The sequence below is a fragment of the Dromiciops gliroides genome, chromosome 5, assembly GCF_019393635.1.
Source record: "Dromiciops gliroides isolate mDroGli1 chromosome 5, mDroGli1.pri, whole genome shotgun sequence".
Classification (NCBI taxonomy): Eukaryota; Metazoa; Chordata; class Mammalia; order Microbiotheria; family Microbiotheriidae; genus Dromiciops; species Dromiciops gliroides.
In genome coordinates, this window is record NC_057865.1 from 206,558,625 (window position 1) to 206,577,077 (window position 18,453).

The 18,453-nt window shown below is 31.9% G+C and overlaps 1 protein-coding gene across 2 annotated transcripts in view; it reads left to right on the top strand.

Annotated features, from left to right (window-relative positions):
• NELL2 (neural EGFL like 2) overlaps positions 1-18,453 on the top strand; it is a 280,513-nt gene that overhangs the window by 200,543 nt on the left and 61,517 nt on the right. For both annotated transcript variants that reach the window (XM_043969238.1, XM_043969237.1), the window contains exons 12-13: positions 842-944; positions 16,248-16,376. In XM_043969238.1, coding sequence (XP_043825173.1) covers positions 842-944; positions 16,248-16,376 — 232 coding nt within the window. The remainder of the gene's footprint in view (positions 1-841; positions 945-16,247; positions 16,377-18,453) is intronic.

An 18,453-nucleotide genomic window follows, 5' to 3' on the forward strand; every position in this document is an offset into this window, starting at 1 on the left:
CACTATGACCAGGTGGGATTTATACCAGGAATGCAGGGCTGGTTCAACATTAGGAAAACTATTAACATAATCAACCACATCAATAAGAAAACCAACCAAAATCATATGATTATCTCAACAGATGCAGAGAAAGCTTTTGACAAAATACAGCACCCATTCCTAATAAAAACACTAGAGAGTTTAGGAATAGGTGGAGCTTTCCTTAAAATAATAAGCAGTATCTACCTAAAACCATCAGCAAGCATTATATGTAATGGGGATAAGTTAAAGGCCTTCCCAATAAAATCAGGGGTGAAACAGGGATGTCCATTATCACCCCTATTATTTAATATTGTACTAGAAATGTTAGCTTTAGCAATCAGAGAAGAAAAAGGAATTAAAGGAATTAGAATAGGCAAGGAGGAAACAAAACTATCACTTTTTGCAGATGATACAATGGTGTATTTAGAGAATCCTAGAGAATCAAGTCAAAAATTACTTGAAACAATTAACAACTTTAGCAAAGTAGCAGGATATAAAATAAATCCACATAAATCATTAGCATTTCTATACATGACCAACAAAGTCCAGCAGCAAGAGATAGAAAGAGAAATTCCATTTCAAGTAATGGTAGATAATATAAAATACTTGGGAGTCTACTTGCCAACACAGTTGTGGTTTTGCGTAATTTTTGTTGAGATTATGCTAATGCACCATGGATGAGGGCATTTGGTAGTTTAAGCTAAGGAGGGGAACATTGTGGCTTATTCCAACAAGCCTAGGGTCAACCCTTTTCCAGAATCAACAATAAATAAGAATTCTGAAATAGTTGTTCTTATATAATGATTTTTTTGTCTAACAGGACAAAACAATGAAGTTTGTTGAGAATTCAGCCTGCCAGCCCTTGAATTGTCCAGATTCCCATCATATTACTTTACCTCATAGCTGCTGCAAAGTTTGCAAAGGTAAGCAAAAAAGTTATAGTTTTTGTGCATATTTTCTTTTCAATGCTTGCTTCTTGTTGATATTCAATAGATTTCTTTATGAGAAAACTATTTGCAAAGAATTTTAATTTTCTACAAAAAATCCCTTCCCTTTTGCTTAATCTCAATAAGATGGCTTTCCCTATTGTCTTAATCTTCTTACCTTGTGCATTTTACCAATTATGAATCACTTATGTCCAGACTTCTTATTTTGTACTCTTGGGCTTCAGAGAATTTCTGGAAAAATCCAAAGAGCCAAAATGTATCATGATACTTGAGTACCACCTCTTTGGGTCTCTAGTCCAACTTGCACTACACTGTCAAGTTAGGATCACTTTCCTCAGGGTTATAGGATAACTCTAAAGGGTTGTGGCTTATAGTACTATGGTTCCTGAACCCCCATCCCATGTGACCCCTAATATCAATCAACCAGTTGATATCAATTAACCTTTACAAAAGGGATACACATTGGGAATATAGTAAGAACAACAGTTATAAAATTCTTCCCTCTTCCCAAACCCATGGGCACACTCTCCCCTTGTACACATAAGATCCCTGAAGATTGTTGGTTCAAATTTAAAATACAGTGAAAGTGAAGAACATTTTTCAGAGACATGTGAGGCTATGAGAACAAACTGATGCTTGGCTCAGGAAATCTCTTTCTGCCTTTGTGGAACTCTTATCAAGTTTTCCTTAATTGTACTTCTTTACTGGGTTCCAAAGATTGGTGCTTTTCTAAAGTCCATGAACAATATATATCTATGTCACAAGGGATGATCCCTGAAGCTGCCAGTCCTCTCAGGATTGTCTTTCTGCCTCCATTTTCAGGCCCTTCTGTCATTGGCTCCTCCTGTGAATTCTCCTATTGACTCCAGTTGCCAATGGAACTTCTGATGGTTTTGATGATTTTTCTAAATTCACTGTGCCTGGGTACTCCTATTTCAGTATTATTACTCACTTAAGAAAAAGAGAACAAATGCAAAAGAAATAGAGCTAAATTGAGAAACTGGTCATCTTTTCCTGTCTCTTCACCTCCCCCAAGAAGCTCAAATCAATTCTCCTCACTTGAAAACTGTCAGAGAAGAGAGCAGGAGATTATTTGCCCAAATCTATTGTATGTGCCCACAATGCTAGTTTAGCTTCTTTTGAGCCTTTCTATACCTGAAGCCAATTTTAAGGCATTTCATCATCATATTAGCTCCTCAGTCACTCATGGCTAGGAATTAGTTCCCCAAAGTTCATCATGTTACATTAGCATGTGTGTACACATTCTGTATAATAAACTAGAAAGAGCAAATCCAAACATACTCTAAGGACTGGGCTTTCATTAGCCAGTCATCTCAATACAGTTGTATGATCCCAGGGTTGTTGTGAGGAAATTACCACCTATTATCCTAATTTCATTTGGGGCCTCACTTATAGCCATTGCCTTTATTCACCCTTTGTAAGTTCATTAGCACATTCTACACTGTTTAATAAAAGTCTTCTATGTTAAACTCAAACCATCGATCTTACCCTACCTCTTAAGAAAGAGTATATCAATGAATTGGCCATGCAGCTAAAAAACTAGAAAACCAACACATTTTTTAAAAACCCAAAACATAAATACTGAAAAATTAAAGGAGAGATTAGCATAATTGAAAACAACCAAAAAGATTGAATTAATAAGTAAACTAGGAGGTATTTTTTGAAAAATTAAAACAATAACATAATTAGCTGTTAATGAACTTTGTTTAAAAATAAATCAAATTAGGGGCAGCTAGATGGCGCAGTGGTTAAAGCACCGGCCCTGGATTCAGGAGTACCTGAGTTCAAATCCGGCCTCAGACACTTGACACTTACTAGCTGTGTGACCCTGGGCAAGTCACTTAACCCCAATTGCCTCACAAAAAAAAAAAAAATCAAATTACCAATATCAAAAATGAAAAAGTGGAATTCACAACAAATGAAGGAAAAAATCATTAAGAGCTACTTTGTTGGGTTATTTTGCCAAACTGCATACCTGTAAAACTGATAGCCTAAATAATATGGATGACTATTTACAGTAATATAAGCTTCCCAGATTAACTGTACATCAATAACCCTACCTTAGAAAAATAAATTGAACGTGCCAAAAATGAACTCCCAAAGAAAAAATCCTTAGGGCAAATTGGATTTACAGGTAAATTCTAGCAAACATTTAAAGAATAGCTAATTATAATAATTAATGTAATTAATTATCATTTATATAATATATTTATTATTGTATCAAGTAGTTATAATTAACATATGACAATTCCAATGCTATATAATTTTTTTGAAAAATAAGCAAAAGAGGGGGCAGCTCGGTGGCTCAGTGGATAAAGTACCGGCCCTGGATTCAGAAGGACCTGAGTTCAAATTTGGCCTCAGACACTTGATACTAGCTGTGTGACCCTGGGCAAGTCACTTAACCCTCACTGCCCCGCAAAAAAAAAAAAAAGAGGGGTCCTACCAAGTTCTTCCTATGACAGAGATATAGTCATATAGAATACTCTTTCTTGTTTAAAAAAAAAAAGAAAGAACACTAAAAAGTATAGGAATAGATGGAGCTTTCCTTAGAATGTTAAATAATTATTCATAAGTAAGAGTTGTTATGGAAATGAGCCTTTCTAGTAAGATCGAGGGTGAAGAAGGGTTGTCCATTATCACTATTCCTATTCAATATGTGCTAGAAATGCTAGCTATAGGAATAAGAAAAATAAACTGAACAAATAAGTATAGGCAAAGAAGAAACAAGATGATCACTTATTGCAGATGGAATGATGCTTTACTTACAAAAATCTAGTATTAACTAAAAACTAATCAAAACAGTTAACTTCCTTGAAGTTGCAATATATAAATGAAACCCACACAAATAATTAGCATTTCTGCATATTACCAGCAAAATCTAGTAGAAAGAAATAGAAAGAAAAATTCCATTTAAAATAACTACAGGGGGCAGCTAGGTGGCGCAGTGGATAGAGCATTGGCCCTGGAGTCAGGAGTACCTCAGTTCAAATCCGGCCTCAGACACTTAACACTTACTAGCTGTGTGACCCTGGGCAAGTCACTTAACCCCAATTGCCTCACTAAAAAAAAACCAAAATAAATAAATAAAATAACTAAAATAACTACAGAAAGTATAAAATACTTAGGAGTCTGACTGGTAAGACACACAGAGAAGCTATGTGATCACAACTATAAAACATTCTTTACATATAAAAGACATCTAAATAATTATAGAAATATTAATTACTCATGGGTAAGCTGAGTGCATAAAGTAAAATGTATAATACTACCTAAATTAACTTACTTATTCAATGCCATAACTATCAAACTACCAAAGAATTTTTTACAGAACAAGAGCAGTAAAAGTCAAGAATATAAAGGAAATTATTATTTTTTTAATTTATAAGGAATAGAACCTGGAAGCACCATATCTTAAATCACACCACCTAGTTATAACAGTTTTGTAGGACTTAAGAAATATAGTTGATCAGTGGGATAGATTAGGTACACAATATACAAAAGCAAATAAACCCAGTAGCCTTGTAATTGATAAACCCAAAGATTCTAGCTGTTGGGGCAAGCACTCACTATTGGACAAAAACTATTGGGAAAACCAGAATGTGGTCTAGCAGGAACTAGGTATCAAGCAACAACTCACAACAAGACAAATTAAGACAAACTCCACATGGGAACATAGTTTAAACATAAAAAGTCACATCATAAAGAAATTAGAAAATCATGGAAGAAATTACCTGTTAAATATTGGCAAGATTTGACCAAAGTTCATAGAGAAGTTCATAGGCATTTAATTGGAAAATTTTGATTATGTAAAATTTTTAAGTTTTTGCATAGTAGCTAAAATTAGGAGTGGGAAATTGGGGAAAATTCTTTGCAGGAAGTATCTCTAATGAAGACCCATTCCCGAATTAATAAATGGTCAATGGAAATGAATAGACCATTTTCAGAAGGAAAATATCCAAGTTATCATTAGCCACATCAAAAAAATGGTCTAAGTCACTACTAGAAAAAAAGCAAATTAAAAAACAACTCTAAGGTACCACCTCATGTTATAAGTTTGGCAAACTTGACAAAAATGACAAATGACAAATGTTGGAAAGGTTATGAGAAAATCAGTACATTAAATGTGTTAGTAGAGGTTTGAACTGGTTCAACCATTCTGGAAAACATTTTGGACTATGCCCCAAAAGGTATTAAACTATGTATAGTCTTAATTACTACTACATCTTTAGCCCTAAAGAGATAAAAGAAAGAGGAAACTGACATACATACACATACAAAAATATTTATAGCATATATATTTTATAGCATATATTTGTGGTGGCAATGAATTGAAAACTGAGGCATTCCCTATTGATTGGAGGATGGCTGATATATAAATGCTATTATGTTGTGGCATCACTACATCAGTAATGAAAGGGGATGGTTTAGAAAAACCACAGACAACTTGTATAAAAACCAAGTTATAGAATAATAATACTATGAAGACAAGTAAATTTTAGAGACTAAGGAATTCTGATCAGCACAATAGAACCAACCAGAGTTTCAGAAGGTTCATGATGAAATATGCAACTCACCTTCAGATGGTTGATGGATTGATTCATTGTGCAGACTGAAGCATTTTTGTTCAAGCATGGTCAATATAAGAATTTATTTTCTTAGACTATAGATATTTGCAATGCGTTTTCTTTTACTTGCTTTATCAATTGGTGTGTGAGAGAGGAGGAGAAATTAGAACTAAAAATAAAATAAAATTGAATTAAAATGAGCTGAAATAATAGAAATTATAGAAATAAATTAATGTGGTAAGTTGGATCTATTGAAAACCAAGAGGAAACATTATATGTAATGCATGAAAGTTGGAGGCCTTTCTAATAAGACAAGGAATAAAGTACTACTCTATCAGAATTCCTGTTGAATACAGTGTAATACTAAAAATGCTTCTTTTAAAAATGAGATAAGTAAAAGAAATTGAAAGAATGAATATAAGCAGACATAACTATAGCTTTTTGATGGCATAATAGGATTGCTGAGAGAATCCTAAAGAATCAACTAAAATGTTAAACAATAAATTCAATAAAAAACAAGCATATAAATGAAATAAATCCATGTATATACATCCATGTGTGTATGTATATGCATAAACATGTAAATATATCCATAGTAATCATTAGCATTTTTGAGTATAATAAGCAAAACCCACCAGTAAGAGATTGAAAGAGAACATCCATTGAAAATAACTACATAATGATAAAATATTTTGTAATCTAACTCCCAAGAAACACAGGGGAATTATATGAAAGCAAGTAAAAAGCTCTTTACAGAGATAAATAATTGACAAAACATTGCTTCCTAAACCTTACTAATAGAATAAAAATTATATTACACAAAACTAATTTATTTGTTTAAAACCAATTCAATCAAACTACAGAGTATTATAGGTGGCACAGTGGATAAAGTTCCAGGCCTGGAGTCAGGAAGTCTGACTTCAAATCTGACCTCAGACATTTACTATCTGTGTGTCCCTGAGTAAGTCACTTAACCCTCTTTGCCTCAGTTCCTCATCTGTAAAAATGATCTAGAGAAGGAAATAGCAAACCACTCCAGTATCTTTGCAAAGAGAATCCTAAATCAGGTCATAAAGAATTAGATATGACTGAACAACAGTAACAAAAGGAAAAAAATATTCATCTCAAAGAAAAAATGTTCAAAATTCTCAAAAGAAAAAAGCAGGAAGAAAGGGAGCCTAAAAGTATTAGAAGTTAAACTATACTGAAATGCATCAATCAGAAAAATGATTTGGTACTGTTTAAAAAATAGAGCGGTATATACTACATATAGAATAAAACAGTAGAGACTAATGTTCAATAAACCCAAAGATTCCAGCTATGTGGATTCTACTATTTGGTAAAAACCTGGGAAAACTGTCTGCTGAAATTAGATATAGACCAAACTAACACATTTTATACTATCTCCAAATGGATTCATGAATGGATAGGATGAAACAACAAAAAAAAATTTTTTTGGATCTATGAATAGGTAAATAGGTAATGACCACACAAGGGAGAGAGGGGATTAGAGAAGTTAAAGTGAACAGTATGGATTACACAAAATTATTACAGTAAACACCATTGGTAGAAATGCAAATTTGTCTAAACATTCTCACTAGCAATTTTGAAGTATTCCCAAAATGTCACTAAACTTAAACATATCATTTTACCTAATGATACCACTACTAGGACTATACTTCAAAGTCCAAAGAGGGTTAAAAAAAGACCTATGTGTGCAAAAATATCAATAATAAATCTTTTTGTACCACCAAAAACCTACAAAATAATGGGGTACCTATCAATAATTTTTTGCTTGTTAGAAATCACTTATAAATCTATTTTCTTTATTATCTTGAAGAGTTAATTAAGGATCTACAATTACTTTTTTGCATCATTGGGTGACTTAAAATTATCCTTATTAATGTGGGTATTTCATATTTTTATAAATATTCATCCATTTCATCTAAGTTAGCAGTTGTTTGCATATAATGGAAAAATAGTTTCTGACAATTTAATATATTTTCCTCCATTTGTTGTAATTTCTCCTTGTTCATTTTAAGTTGGTTTTACTCTTTTTTAAAAAATTAGACCAAGCTACAATATATAGAGATAGATACATAGATAGATGTGTGTGCATGTGTGCATATATACACATATGTAAAAGTTTTACTAAAATAAGTTTTAGTTTAATATATAAATACACATAAATGCATACTCTCTATATACATGTGTACATATATGTATACACATAAGAATTCAGTGGCTTTTTTAAACTTTCAATTCTGTTGATCTCTGATTTTCAAAATTTCTAATTTGTTTTTAAATTATTTTTATTTGTGGCTTTTCTAAATTTTTTTAATATTTCACATTCAATGTAGTGATCTCTTCTTTCTCTCTTTTGCTTATGAATGAATTGAGAGATTGATATTTTTCCCCTAAGAACTGCTTTTGCTGAATCCCAAACAAATATTTTGGTATCATCATGATTATTTGGTATCAATATGATTATTAAACCAATAAACATCAAATGGGGGAACATTAAATTTATAAAGGAGAATTGCAAAAAGACCTAGATAGTAGCAAAGTAATTATACTTATATTCCTCTCTCACACCTAGAAAAATCTAACAGAAATATGTACCCAAGGCAAAATATAGGACTGAACAAATTATTGTCTGAATATTTCTTTTGTTGTTTAGTTATTCTAGCCATATCTGACTCTTTGTGATCCCATTTGGGTTTTTTTTTTGGCAAAGATAAACCAAAAAGTGGTTTGCTATTTTTTTTCCAGCTAATTTTACAGATGAGGAAACTGAGGTTAAGTAACTTGCCAGGGTCATGCAGCCAGTAAGTGACTGAAGTTGGATTTAAACTCAGATCTTCCTTACTTCAGGCCCAGAACTCTATTCACTGTGCCACCTACCTACCTCAAGATATATGGAACATTATAAATGAGACTAGTAATGAATATACATACTTTAACACACCACATGGACTTTTACAGCACAAACAAACTATAATTTAGAGCAAGAGAAAATTAGAAAGAAATGATGTCATTAAACAATCATAATCAAGATTACAAGCAAAAGGGATAAGTCAAAATGAATCAATTCCTGCCCTTTGACCCAGCAATACCACTACTGGGTCTGTATCCCAAAGAAATAAAAACACAAGAAGGAAAAGTACCTATATGTACAAAAATATTTATAGTAGCTCTTTTTGTGGGAGCAAAGAATTGGAAATAGAGGGGATGGCTGAACAAATTCTGGCATATGATTGTGATGGAATGCTTTGTGATATAAGAAATAACGAGCAGGATATTCTCAGAACAACATGGAGAGACTTACATGAACTGCTGCAAAGTGAAATGAACAGAACTAGGAGAACACTGTATGCACTAATAGCAATTTTGAATAATGGTCTACTATGAATGAGTTGTCTATTCTCAGCAATACAACAATCCAAGACAATTCTGATGAACTTATGATAAAAAATGCTATCCATCTACAGAGAAAGAACTGATTGCATCTGAGTACAGATCGTCTTTTCTTTTTCTTTTTTGTCTATGCTGTCTTTCATGGAAATATATTTTCCATAATGGCATAATTGCTTTATTTCTCAATGGGAGGAATGGGGAGAGGGAGAGGATTTGGAACTCAAAAATTTCAAAAATGAATGTTAAAATTTGTTTTTATATGTAATTGGGGAAAATAAAATTTTTAATAATTAATTTAAAAAGAAATGTGTAGCAAAAAGCAAATACAATCAATAATTCCTGAATATCAAGTTATTGGAATAACATCATAAAATAATAACTTTTGAAAGTCAATTATAGAGGCAGCTGGGTGGCACAGTGGATAAAGCACCAGCCCTGGATTCAGGAGGACCTGAGTTCAAATCTGGCCTCAGACACTTGGCACTTACTAGCTGTGTGACTTAACCCCAATTGCCTCACAAAAAAAAAAAGTCAATTATAATAAGAAAATAAAATTCCCAGGTGCAGTCAAAGCAATTTTTTTTTTTAGTGAGGCAGTTGGGGTTAAGTGACTTGCCCAGGGTCACACAGCCAGCAAATGTTAATTGTCTGAGGCCAGATTTGAACTCAGGTACTCCTGACTCCAGGGCCAGTGCTCTATCCACTGCGCCACCTAGCTGCCCCCCAGTCAAAGAAATTTTAAGATGAAATATAATATATCTAAAATATAAATTGACAAAATAAAAAAGGATTAATTGACTGAATATGTATTTACATTTTAAAAATTTTAATTTACTTTTTTGTTACATTTTAATTTCCAATCTATCTCCCTCCTTCCCTCCCCACCCAACATTAGAGAAGGTCATCATTAGATACAGACATAGGTAGATAGATGATAGATTAGCTAGATAGATATAACTATACTATGCATATTTCTATTTATCATTTCCTTCTCTGGAGGTGGTTAGCATATTACTTTATAGGTCCTTTGTAGTTTAATTGAATATTTATAATATATAAATACTTTAGAACATATAGGTTCTTTTTTTTCTTTTTTTCTTTTTTTCTTAATCACCTTAAGAAACAGAGCTAATAGTGGTACAGACAGTTTTATAATCTTTGGGCATAATTCTGAATTGATCTCCAAAATATATTGAAAGTCAATACTCCCAAAATAAGTACAAGAGAAGAAATCTCAGCAATTAGAGGAAAAGAGGAAAGGAGAAGAAAACACCAAAATGACTATAGTAATCATTAAACTAAATGCCTTTGCAAAAAAAAACTATATCTATCTATCTATATATAAGTTATAGTTACTTTTGCAAATACATTTAATTTAATCATATATACATATAAATTTTATTCTGATTAAAAATAAAAGGAAAAATAAAATAAAAAACCACAAGATTATACAATAAAAACACATAAGAAACCCAGAAAAATGTATTACCAGAACTTACTATACAGAGTTAAATAACATTAAAATTAAGTATTTCAAAGAATTACCTTAAAAAGTACAAAAAACCTGAGACATCTAGGTGGCACAGTGGATAAAGCACTGGCCCTGGATTTAGGAGAACCTGAGTTCAAATCCAGCCTCAGACATGACACTTACTAGCTGTGTGACCCTGGGCAAGTCACTTAATCCTCATTGCCACCCCCCACCCCTCCCATACACACAAAGTACAAAAAAACAAACACCAAATGGAGATCTTAAATGATATGATTTCATAGAAGGAAATTGAATTAACTTTAAAGGAAATAACTACTAATGCAAGGGATGCAAGGGAATGGGGAAGGAAGGAAGCCCTCCTTTTCATGGATTTATAGAAGAATTCTATCAAACTTTTGAAGAAAAATAAATTCAAATACAAAAATTATTAAAAAATAAACTGAAAAATAAAACACTGTGCCAAATTCCTTTTATGGTACAAATATAACTGTTCCAAAGACAGAGAAAGATATACCAGTCATTAATGAATACTGGTTTTAAAATTTAAAGTAAAATTCCATCAAACTACAGTAATTTATTTAAGATATCATTTATTATGACCAATTTGGATTTATTACAGGCATTCAAGGATGTCTCAACATATGGAAGATAATTAATATAATTATATCTGAAAAAATTCAAAATTATGTTATTATAGCAATAGTCTGATAAAATACAAAACTCATTTATACTTTTTAAAATCCTGCAAAATATAAAGATATAGCTTTTAAAAATAACAAATAGTTTCAAAAATGAATGAATGCAATATATGCAATGAATATATACTTGTTGTCTCAATAAACATGGAAATAAATGAAGGATACCCTTTTTCACTGCTGTTATTCAATATAGTGTTAAAAATACTAGCAGTAGTGATAAGACTTGAGAAAGAAATTAATGGCATAAGCATAGTAAAAAAGAGACAAACCTATCCCTTTGTTCTGATGATATAACAGTTATCTTAGAAAATCTTAGGTAATCAACAAAGAAACTGATTGAAATAGTTGATGCATTTAGCAATGTTACAGGGTACAAAAATAAATCCATAAAAATCAATAGCATTTCCATATTATAATAATAAAATTCCTGAGAAAATAATAGAAAATGAAATTTCATTCAAAATACCTACAAAATAAATAAAATATTCATTTTAAAACACTCTAAATACATGTATAGATTAATTTACAACCTGTTCCTAAAAGAAACAAAGAACTTGATTAGTTGGAGAAATATGTGGTACTCATGATATGCTCATAACTATATAATAAAAATGACCAATTACCAAATTAATTTATACTTTTATTTGTTTGTTTTTCGGAGAAGTATCAAAAGTCTTTATTTACATTCTCATGAGAATGGGCCATTCCCTAATGGAATACTTATATTTATATATTTTAATGTTATACAAATCAAGCTAGTTGTGAGATAATTCAGTCATGTCTGACTCTTCGTGACCACTTTTGTAGTTTTCTTGGCAGATACTTAAATGGTTTGCCATTGCTTTCCCAGCTGATATTACAAATGAGGAACTAAGTTAAATAGGATTAAGTGACTTGCCCAGGGCCACACAGTTATTAAGTGTCTGAGGCCAGATTTGAACTCAAAAAGATTGAGTCTTCCTGATTCCAAGCGCAGGGCTCTAACCACTGTGCCAACTGGCTGCCTCAGATGGCTTATAGAGCTAGATTTTTTAAAAATGATAAAGAATAAAAATAAATTTTAAAAGGGGAAAAATTATAAAATTCTGGTATAGAATCAAAAGATCTAGAAGTAATAAGAGGTAGTGATGAAACAAGACTAGAACTTCTATCATAAAATATCAGCCATTGAAACCATTTGGAACTAGATAAAAGACAAAGAAATAGACCGATGGAACAAACTAAATAGTGGAGAATCAGAAACAATTGAACTCAGTAACCTAGTGTTCTATAAAACCCAAAACAAATTGTTTAGGAGTAACTCCTCATTTGATTTAAAAATTACTGCTGGGAAAACTGTCCAACATTCTGGAAGGAACAAGGACTTGACCCACATCTTACATCATGTTTTCCAGTAAATTCAAAATTAATAAATCACCTGAATATTAAAAATGATATTAAAAGTGAGAAGAAAAGCTAGTCCTATATCTTTTAAAAAAAATTTGGGGGGGGGCTGGGCAATTGGGGTTAAGTGACTTGCCCAGGGTCACACAGCTAGTAAGTGTCAAGTGTCTGAGGCTGGCTTTGAACTCAGGTCCTCCTGAATCCAGGGCCAGTGCTTTATTCACTGCACCATTTAGCTGCCCCCTTATATCTTTTTTATTTTAATAAACATTTTTATTTAAAGTTTAGAGTTCCCAATTCTAGCCTTCTCTTCCCTCCCTCCACCAAGACAATAAGCAATCAGATATGGGTTATACATGTGCAATTATGTAAAACATTACCATATTAGTAATTTTGTATAAGAAGATTTGAATAAAAGAAAAAATGAAAGAAGGAAAGTGAAAAATGGCATGATTCAGCCTGTGTTCATTCAATATCTATTCTTTCTTTGCAGGTGGATAGTATGCTTCATCAATAGTCCTTTGGGATTGTCTTGGATCATTGCATTGCTGAGAATAATTAAGTCATTCACAGCTCTTCATTGAACAATATTGCTGTCACTATGCACAATGTTCCCCTGGTTCTGCTCACTTAACCATATATTAGTTCATATAAGTCTTTTCAGGCCTTTCTGAAATCATCCTGCTTGTCATTTCTTTTAGCAAAATAATTTTCCATTACAATTATATACCACAGCTTGTTTAGCCATTCCCCAATTAGATGAGTATTCCTTTGATTTTGTAAAGATCCAATTCTTAGCCACCACAAAAAGAACTGCTAGAAATATTTTTGTACAAATAGGTCTTTTTTTCTTTTTCGGAATGTGATTGATATCATAGTTTATAAAGTCTTCTAGTTTTACTTCATATCAAAATAGACCTGGGGCAGCTAGGTGGTACATTGGATAGGACCCTAGCCCTGGAGTCATGAGGACCTGAGTTCAAATCTGGTCTCAGACATTAGCTGTGTGACCCTGGGTCAGTCACTTAACCCTGATTCACTCTAAAAAAAAAACAGCCCTAAGATTTGTGAAGTTTTCATTATTCCAAAATTTTGGTCTTCTCCAACAGTTTATACAAGTTGACTTGAAGATGTTAAGAGAAGAAATGAGTTTTAAATGATATAATTTTCTTGCATGGAAGTCTACCTGCCAATAAAACCCAGGACCTATATGAACATAATTATGAAGCACTTTTCACACAAATAAAGTCAGCTCTAACAAGTGGAAAAATATTAATTGCTCATGGGTAGGCTGAGTCAATATAATAAAAATGACAATTCTATTTACATTAATTTACTTATTCAATGCCATACCAATTAAACTACAAAATATTATTTGATAAGAGCTAGTCGGTGTTTGTTTTACATTATCAAAGAGAACTGTGACAGATGTTATGTCTTGCACTGAATTGGATTTAAGTGAGGAAGGACTATGCAAAGTCACCAGCCTCACTCTCTCTTCCAGAGTCATCTGGGTCCAGTGGCAAGATATACATCAGGATGAATGGAGATGGCCCTAGATGTTTAAGGCAATTGGCATTAATAGAGCTAGAAAAAATCTTAATGAAAATTCATCTGTAAAAACAAAATGTCAAGAATATCAAGGGAATCAATGAAAAATGTGAAGGAAGGTGGCAGAGCCATACCACATATCAAACTATATTATAAAATGGTAATCATCAAAATTTTCTGGTACTGGCTAAGAAATAAAGTGGTAGATCAGTGGAATAGATTAGGTACACAAGACAGAGTAGTAAATGACCATAGTAATTTGCTGTATGATAAACCCAAAGACCCCAGTTTCTGGGGCAAGAACTTGGTGTTTGACAAAAACTGCCAGGAAAACTGGATAACAGGATACCAGAAACTAAGTATAGGCCAACATCTGGCCATATACCAAGATAAGGTCAAAATGGTTACATGATTTAGACATAAAGGGTGATATTATAAGCAAATTAGGAGAGCATGGAATAGTTTACCTTATGACCAAAGAAGATATAGAGAGCATTATGAAATATAAAATGGATAATTTTGATGATATAATTTTTAAAGTGTTTGCATAAACAAAATCAATGCAATCAAAATTAGAAGGAAAGCAGAAAACTGGAGGAAATTTTTACAGCAACTATCTTTGATAAATGCCTTATTTCTCAAATATATAGAGAATAGATTCAAATTTATAAGAATACAAGTCATTCCCCAATTGATAAATTGTCAAAGGATATAAATAGGCAGATTCCAGATGGAAAAATCAAAACTATCTATAGTCATGTAAAAATTCCCTAAATTACCATTTATTAGAAAAATGTAAGTTTAAATAGCTCTGAGGTATGACCTCACGTCCATCAGATTGGCTAATATGACAAAAAAAGAAAATGACAAATGTTGGAGGGAATGTGGGAAGACTGAAACATTAATGCACTGTTAGTAGCATTGTGAACTGGTTCAAACATTCTGTAGAGCAATTTCAAACTATGCCTCTAGGGCTATAAAACTGTGCATACCCTCTGATCTAACTAGGTCTGTATCACAGAGAAATCAAAAGTGGGGAATGGAAGAACCTATTTGTACAAAAATATTTCTAGCAGTGCTTTTTATGGTGACTAAAAATTAGAAATAGAGGGAATGTCCACCAATTGAAGAGTAGCTGAACAAGTTGTGATATATGATTGTGATGGAATTATGGTATGAGAAATGATTATTTCAGAAAAACCTGGACTTACATGAACTGATGCAGAATGAAATGAGCAGAACTAGAACATTATGCACAGAAACAGCAATATTGTATGATGATCAACTGTGAATGACTTAGCTATTTTCAGCATTACAATGATCCAAGACAGTCCCAAAGTATTCATGATGAAAAATGCTATCCACCTCCAGAGAAAAAACTGATGAACCCTGGTCACAAATTGAAGTATAATTTTTTCACTTTAGTTTTCTTGTCTTTCTGTAATAAAGCTAATATTGAAATTTTAAAATGATATAATTTCCCTTCCTAATATAATTAGGAAGTGTTTGCTGGATTATCTATTTCATATATTTAATACATGATGAACATACCTTGATCACAAGTACCTTGCATTAACCTTTTGAAAGTAGAATTTTCTTTGTAGATAATAATACATCCATTCTATAAGTCTTAATCCTTGACCACAACAATTTCTATTCATTTCATATGCTTGAAATACATATACATATGTACTTATATGTGTGCGCATATATATATGAATATGTAGGTATTCATATATATATCCTGATTGGTGAAAATAGTGAAACCCATAGTCACATGTATTCAACAAATATATATTATTAAAAGTTATAAATATATAATATACTGTGAATGGTTCTAGTCCAATGAAAATATGTCATGCAAATTTGAATAATGTGACCACTTCACAGAATTCATTCATCCACTAATATTTTCCAGAAAAAGCAAAGAAAACATTTCAACTAAAAACCTGCAGGAGAAATAATTTGGGTTAGAAATGAGGTAGAACTTTTTGGAATCGAGTTCTATGATATTGAAATACTTAATCTGTTCCTTTTAGGTAAAAGTAACGGTGAGGGAAAAACCACACAGGGAAAAAAGATAGCATAAAAATAGGAAACATTATTTGCTTTTCTGAAATTTACCTGAAGTCATTTAATTTTCCTGTAGGTCATGATTTTTGTTCTGTGAGACACAACTGCGTGGAGAATTCAGTCTGCCAGAATCTAAATGACAGAGCAGTATGTATTTGTCAAGATGGTTTTCGGGCCCTTCGAGAGGACAATGCTTACTGTGAAGGTAATACTTTTCACTTTCAAGTAATCAAAGGTGACTATTTTATCTTTTGTAATTGCCTCTGTAATTTTCTGGTTAAAAATATGTCTCTTACCAATAAATATAAGAAGTATGTAATTTGTTTCTCTTAACTATTTAAAAAATAATATGAAATTTAATATTAAAATCATGTACTTATTTGCAATATATTATAGAATATGATGTAAGGTGTTAGTCTAAGTCTAATTTATGTGAGACTGCTTTCCAGTTTTCCAAGCAGTTTTTATCAAATAGGCATTTTTTCATAGATAATTTTTGTTTTCTATTTTATCAAATACTGGGCTATTGAGTTCTATCATTTCTAAATTTCCCTTTTCTAGTCTGTTCTAATGATCTATCTGTCTATATCCTTTCATCAATATCAGGTGGTTTTGACAACTGCTGGTTTGTAATATACATTGAAATCTGGAATTGGTATTCCTCCTTCATGATTACTTCTTTTCACCATTACCCTTCATAATCTAGATCTTTTGTTTTTCCAAATGAATTTTATTATTTTATCAAGCTCTGTAAAGTATTCATTGTTAATTTAGTTAGTGTAATATTAAAAGTGTAAATTAATTCAGGTGGTTTTGTCATTTTTATTATATTGGCACAGCTTAATCAAGAAGAATACCCATCTCTAAGCTTGTCTTTATTTCTTTAAGGAGCATTTTTTTAATTGAATCTATAAAAGTCCTTTGTAAGCTTTGAGAAATTGATCAGCAAATATTCTATTCATTTTGTAGTTATTTTGGAATGTGATTTCCCTTTCTTTTATTATTGCTTGTATTTTATAATTATCATGTAGAAATGCTGTTGATTAAGACCTTATTGTGTATGCTGAAACTTTCCTGAAGCTATTGTCTCAATAATTTTTCTTGATTATCTAGGATTTTCCAAGCAAATAACATCATCATCAAACAAGGATAGTTTTATCTCTTCTTTACCTATTTTTATTTTTTAAATTCCTTTCTTTTTTCTTATTGCTTTTGCAAACATTTGCAGAACTATATCAAATAGTAGGTGGGAGAATGAGAATCCTTGCTTCACTTCTATATTTATTGGGAAATGTTCTAATATAACTCCATTTGGTTTCAGATAGATTTTTTTCCCACGATATTTAAAAAGCTTTCTCTATGCCTATACTTTCTAGGGCTTTTTAATTTTAATATGTTGAGATCATCATGTGATTCTGGATTTATTTTAATATTATTAATTATGTTGATTGTTTTCTAATGTTGAACTATCTTCACATCCCTGATATAAATTAACATGATCCTAGTGAATGATTGCTTAAAGTGCTATCGTGTGTTTGATAGCTTCTTTAAAATTTTTGAGTCAGTGTTCAGATATTGGTATATAGTTTTTCTTTCTGTGTTTTCTATTTCCCTGTTTAAATATTAGGATGATATTTGTCACATAAAAGAATTATGGTAGGGTTTTCTTTCTCAATTTTTGAGACTAATGTGAAGTATGGATATAAACTATTCTTTAAAAGTTTGAATTCTCTTGTGAATCAATCCATCAGGACCAGGATTTTTTTTTTGGTTAGCTCTTTTGCATCTAGATCAATTTTATTTTCTTACATTGGATTATTTAAGATATCTATCTTGTCTTCTGATAGTTTGGGTATTTTATATTTTTTCTTGGGTTCATATGGCATACGGAGAAGAGAAAATGAACCTTTCTCCTACCCAGATTTGTACATGGTTCCCATGCTATAAGTGAACAATACCTTACTCTTGGATATCACTGAAAAGAGAGAGAGAGGAATTATGCCTCCACCAGGTAGAATTAAAAACAAAACCCCTTCCAGCTCCACATGGTAAGGGAATACAGAAGATCTTCTCCCAGAAGTAGATCCTTGGCATCTCCCATGTGGATGCTTCCATCCTAGATTATCTGGGTCTGTCTTGTTATCTATACAACTTAAAGGTTTTTTCTTTTCTTCTACAAACAAAACCAGCATAGCTTAATTTAAGAGAAAAGCAGGTAACTAGCAAAAAATTTTACTGCAAATTTTTCTGATGTCACATTTCCAAGATATATAAGGAATTGA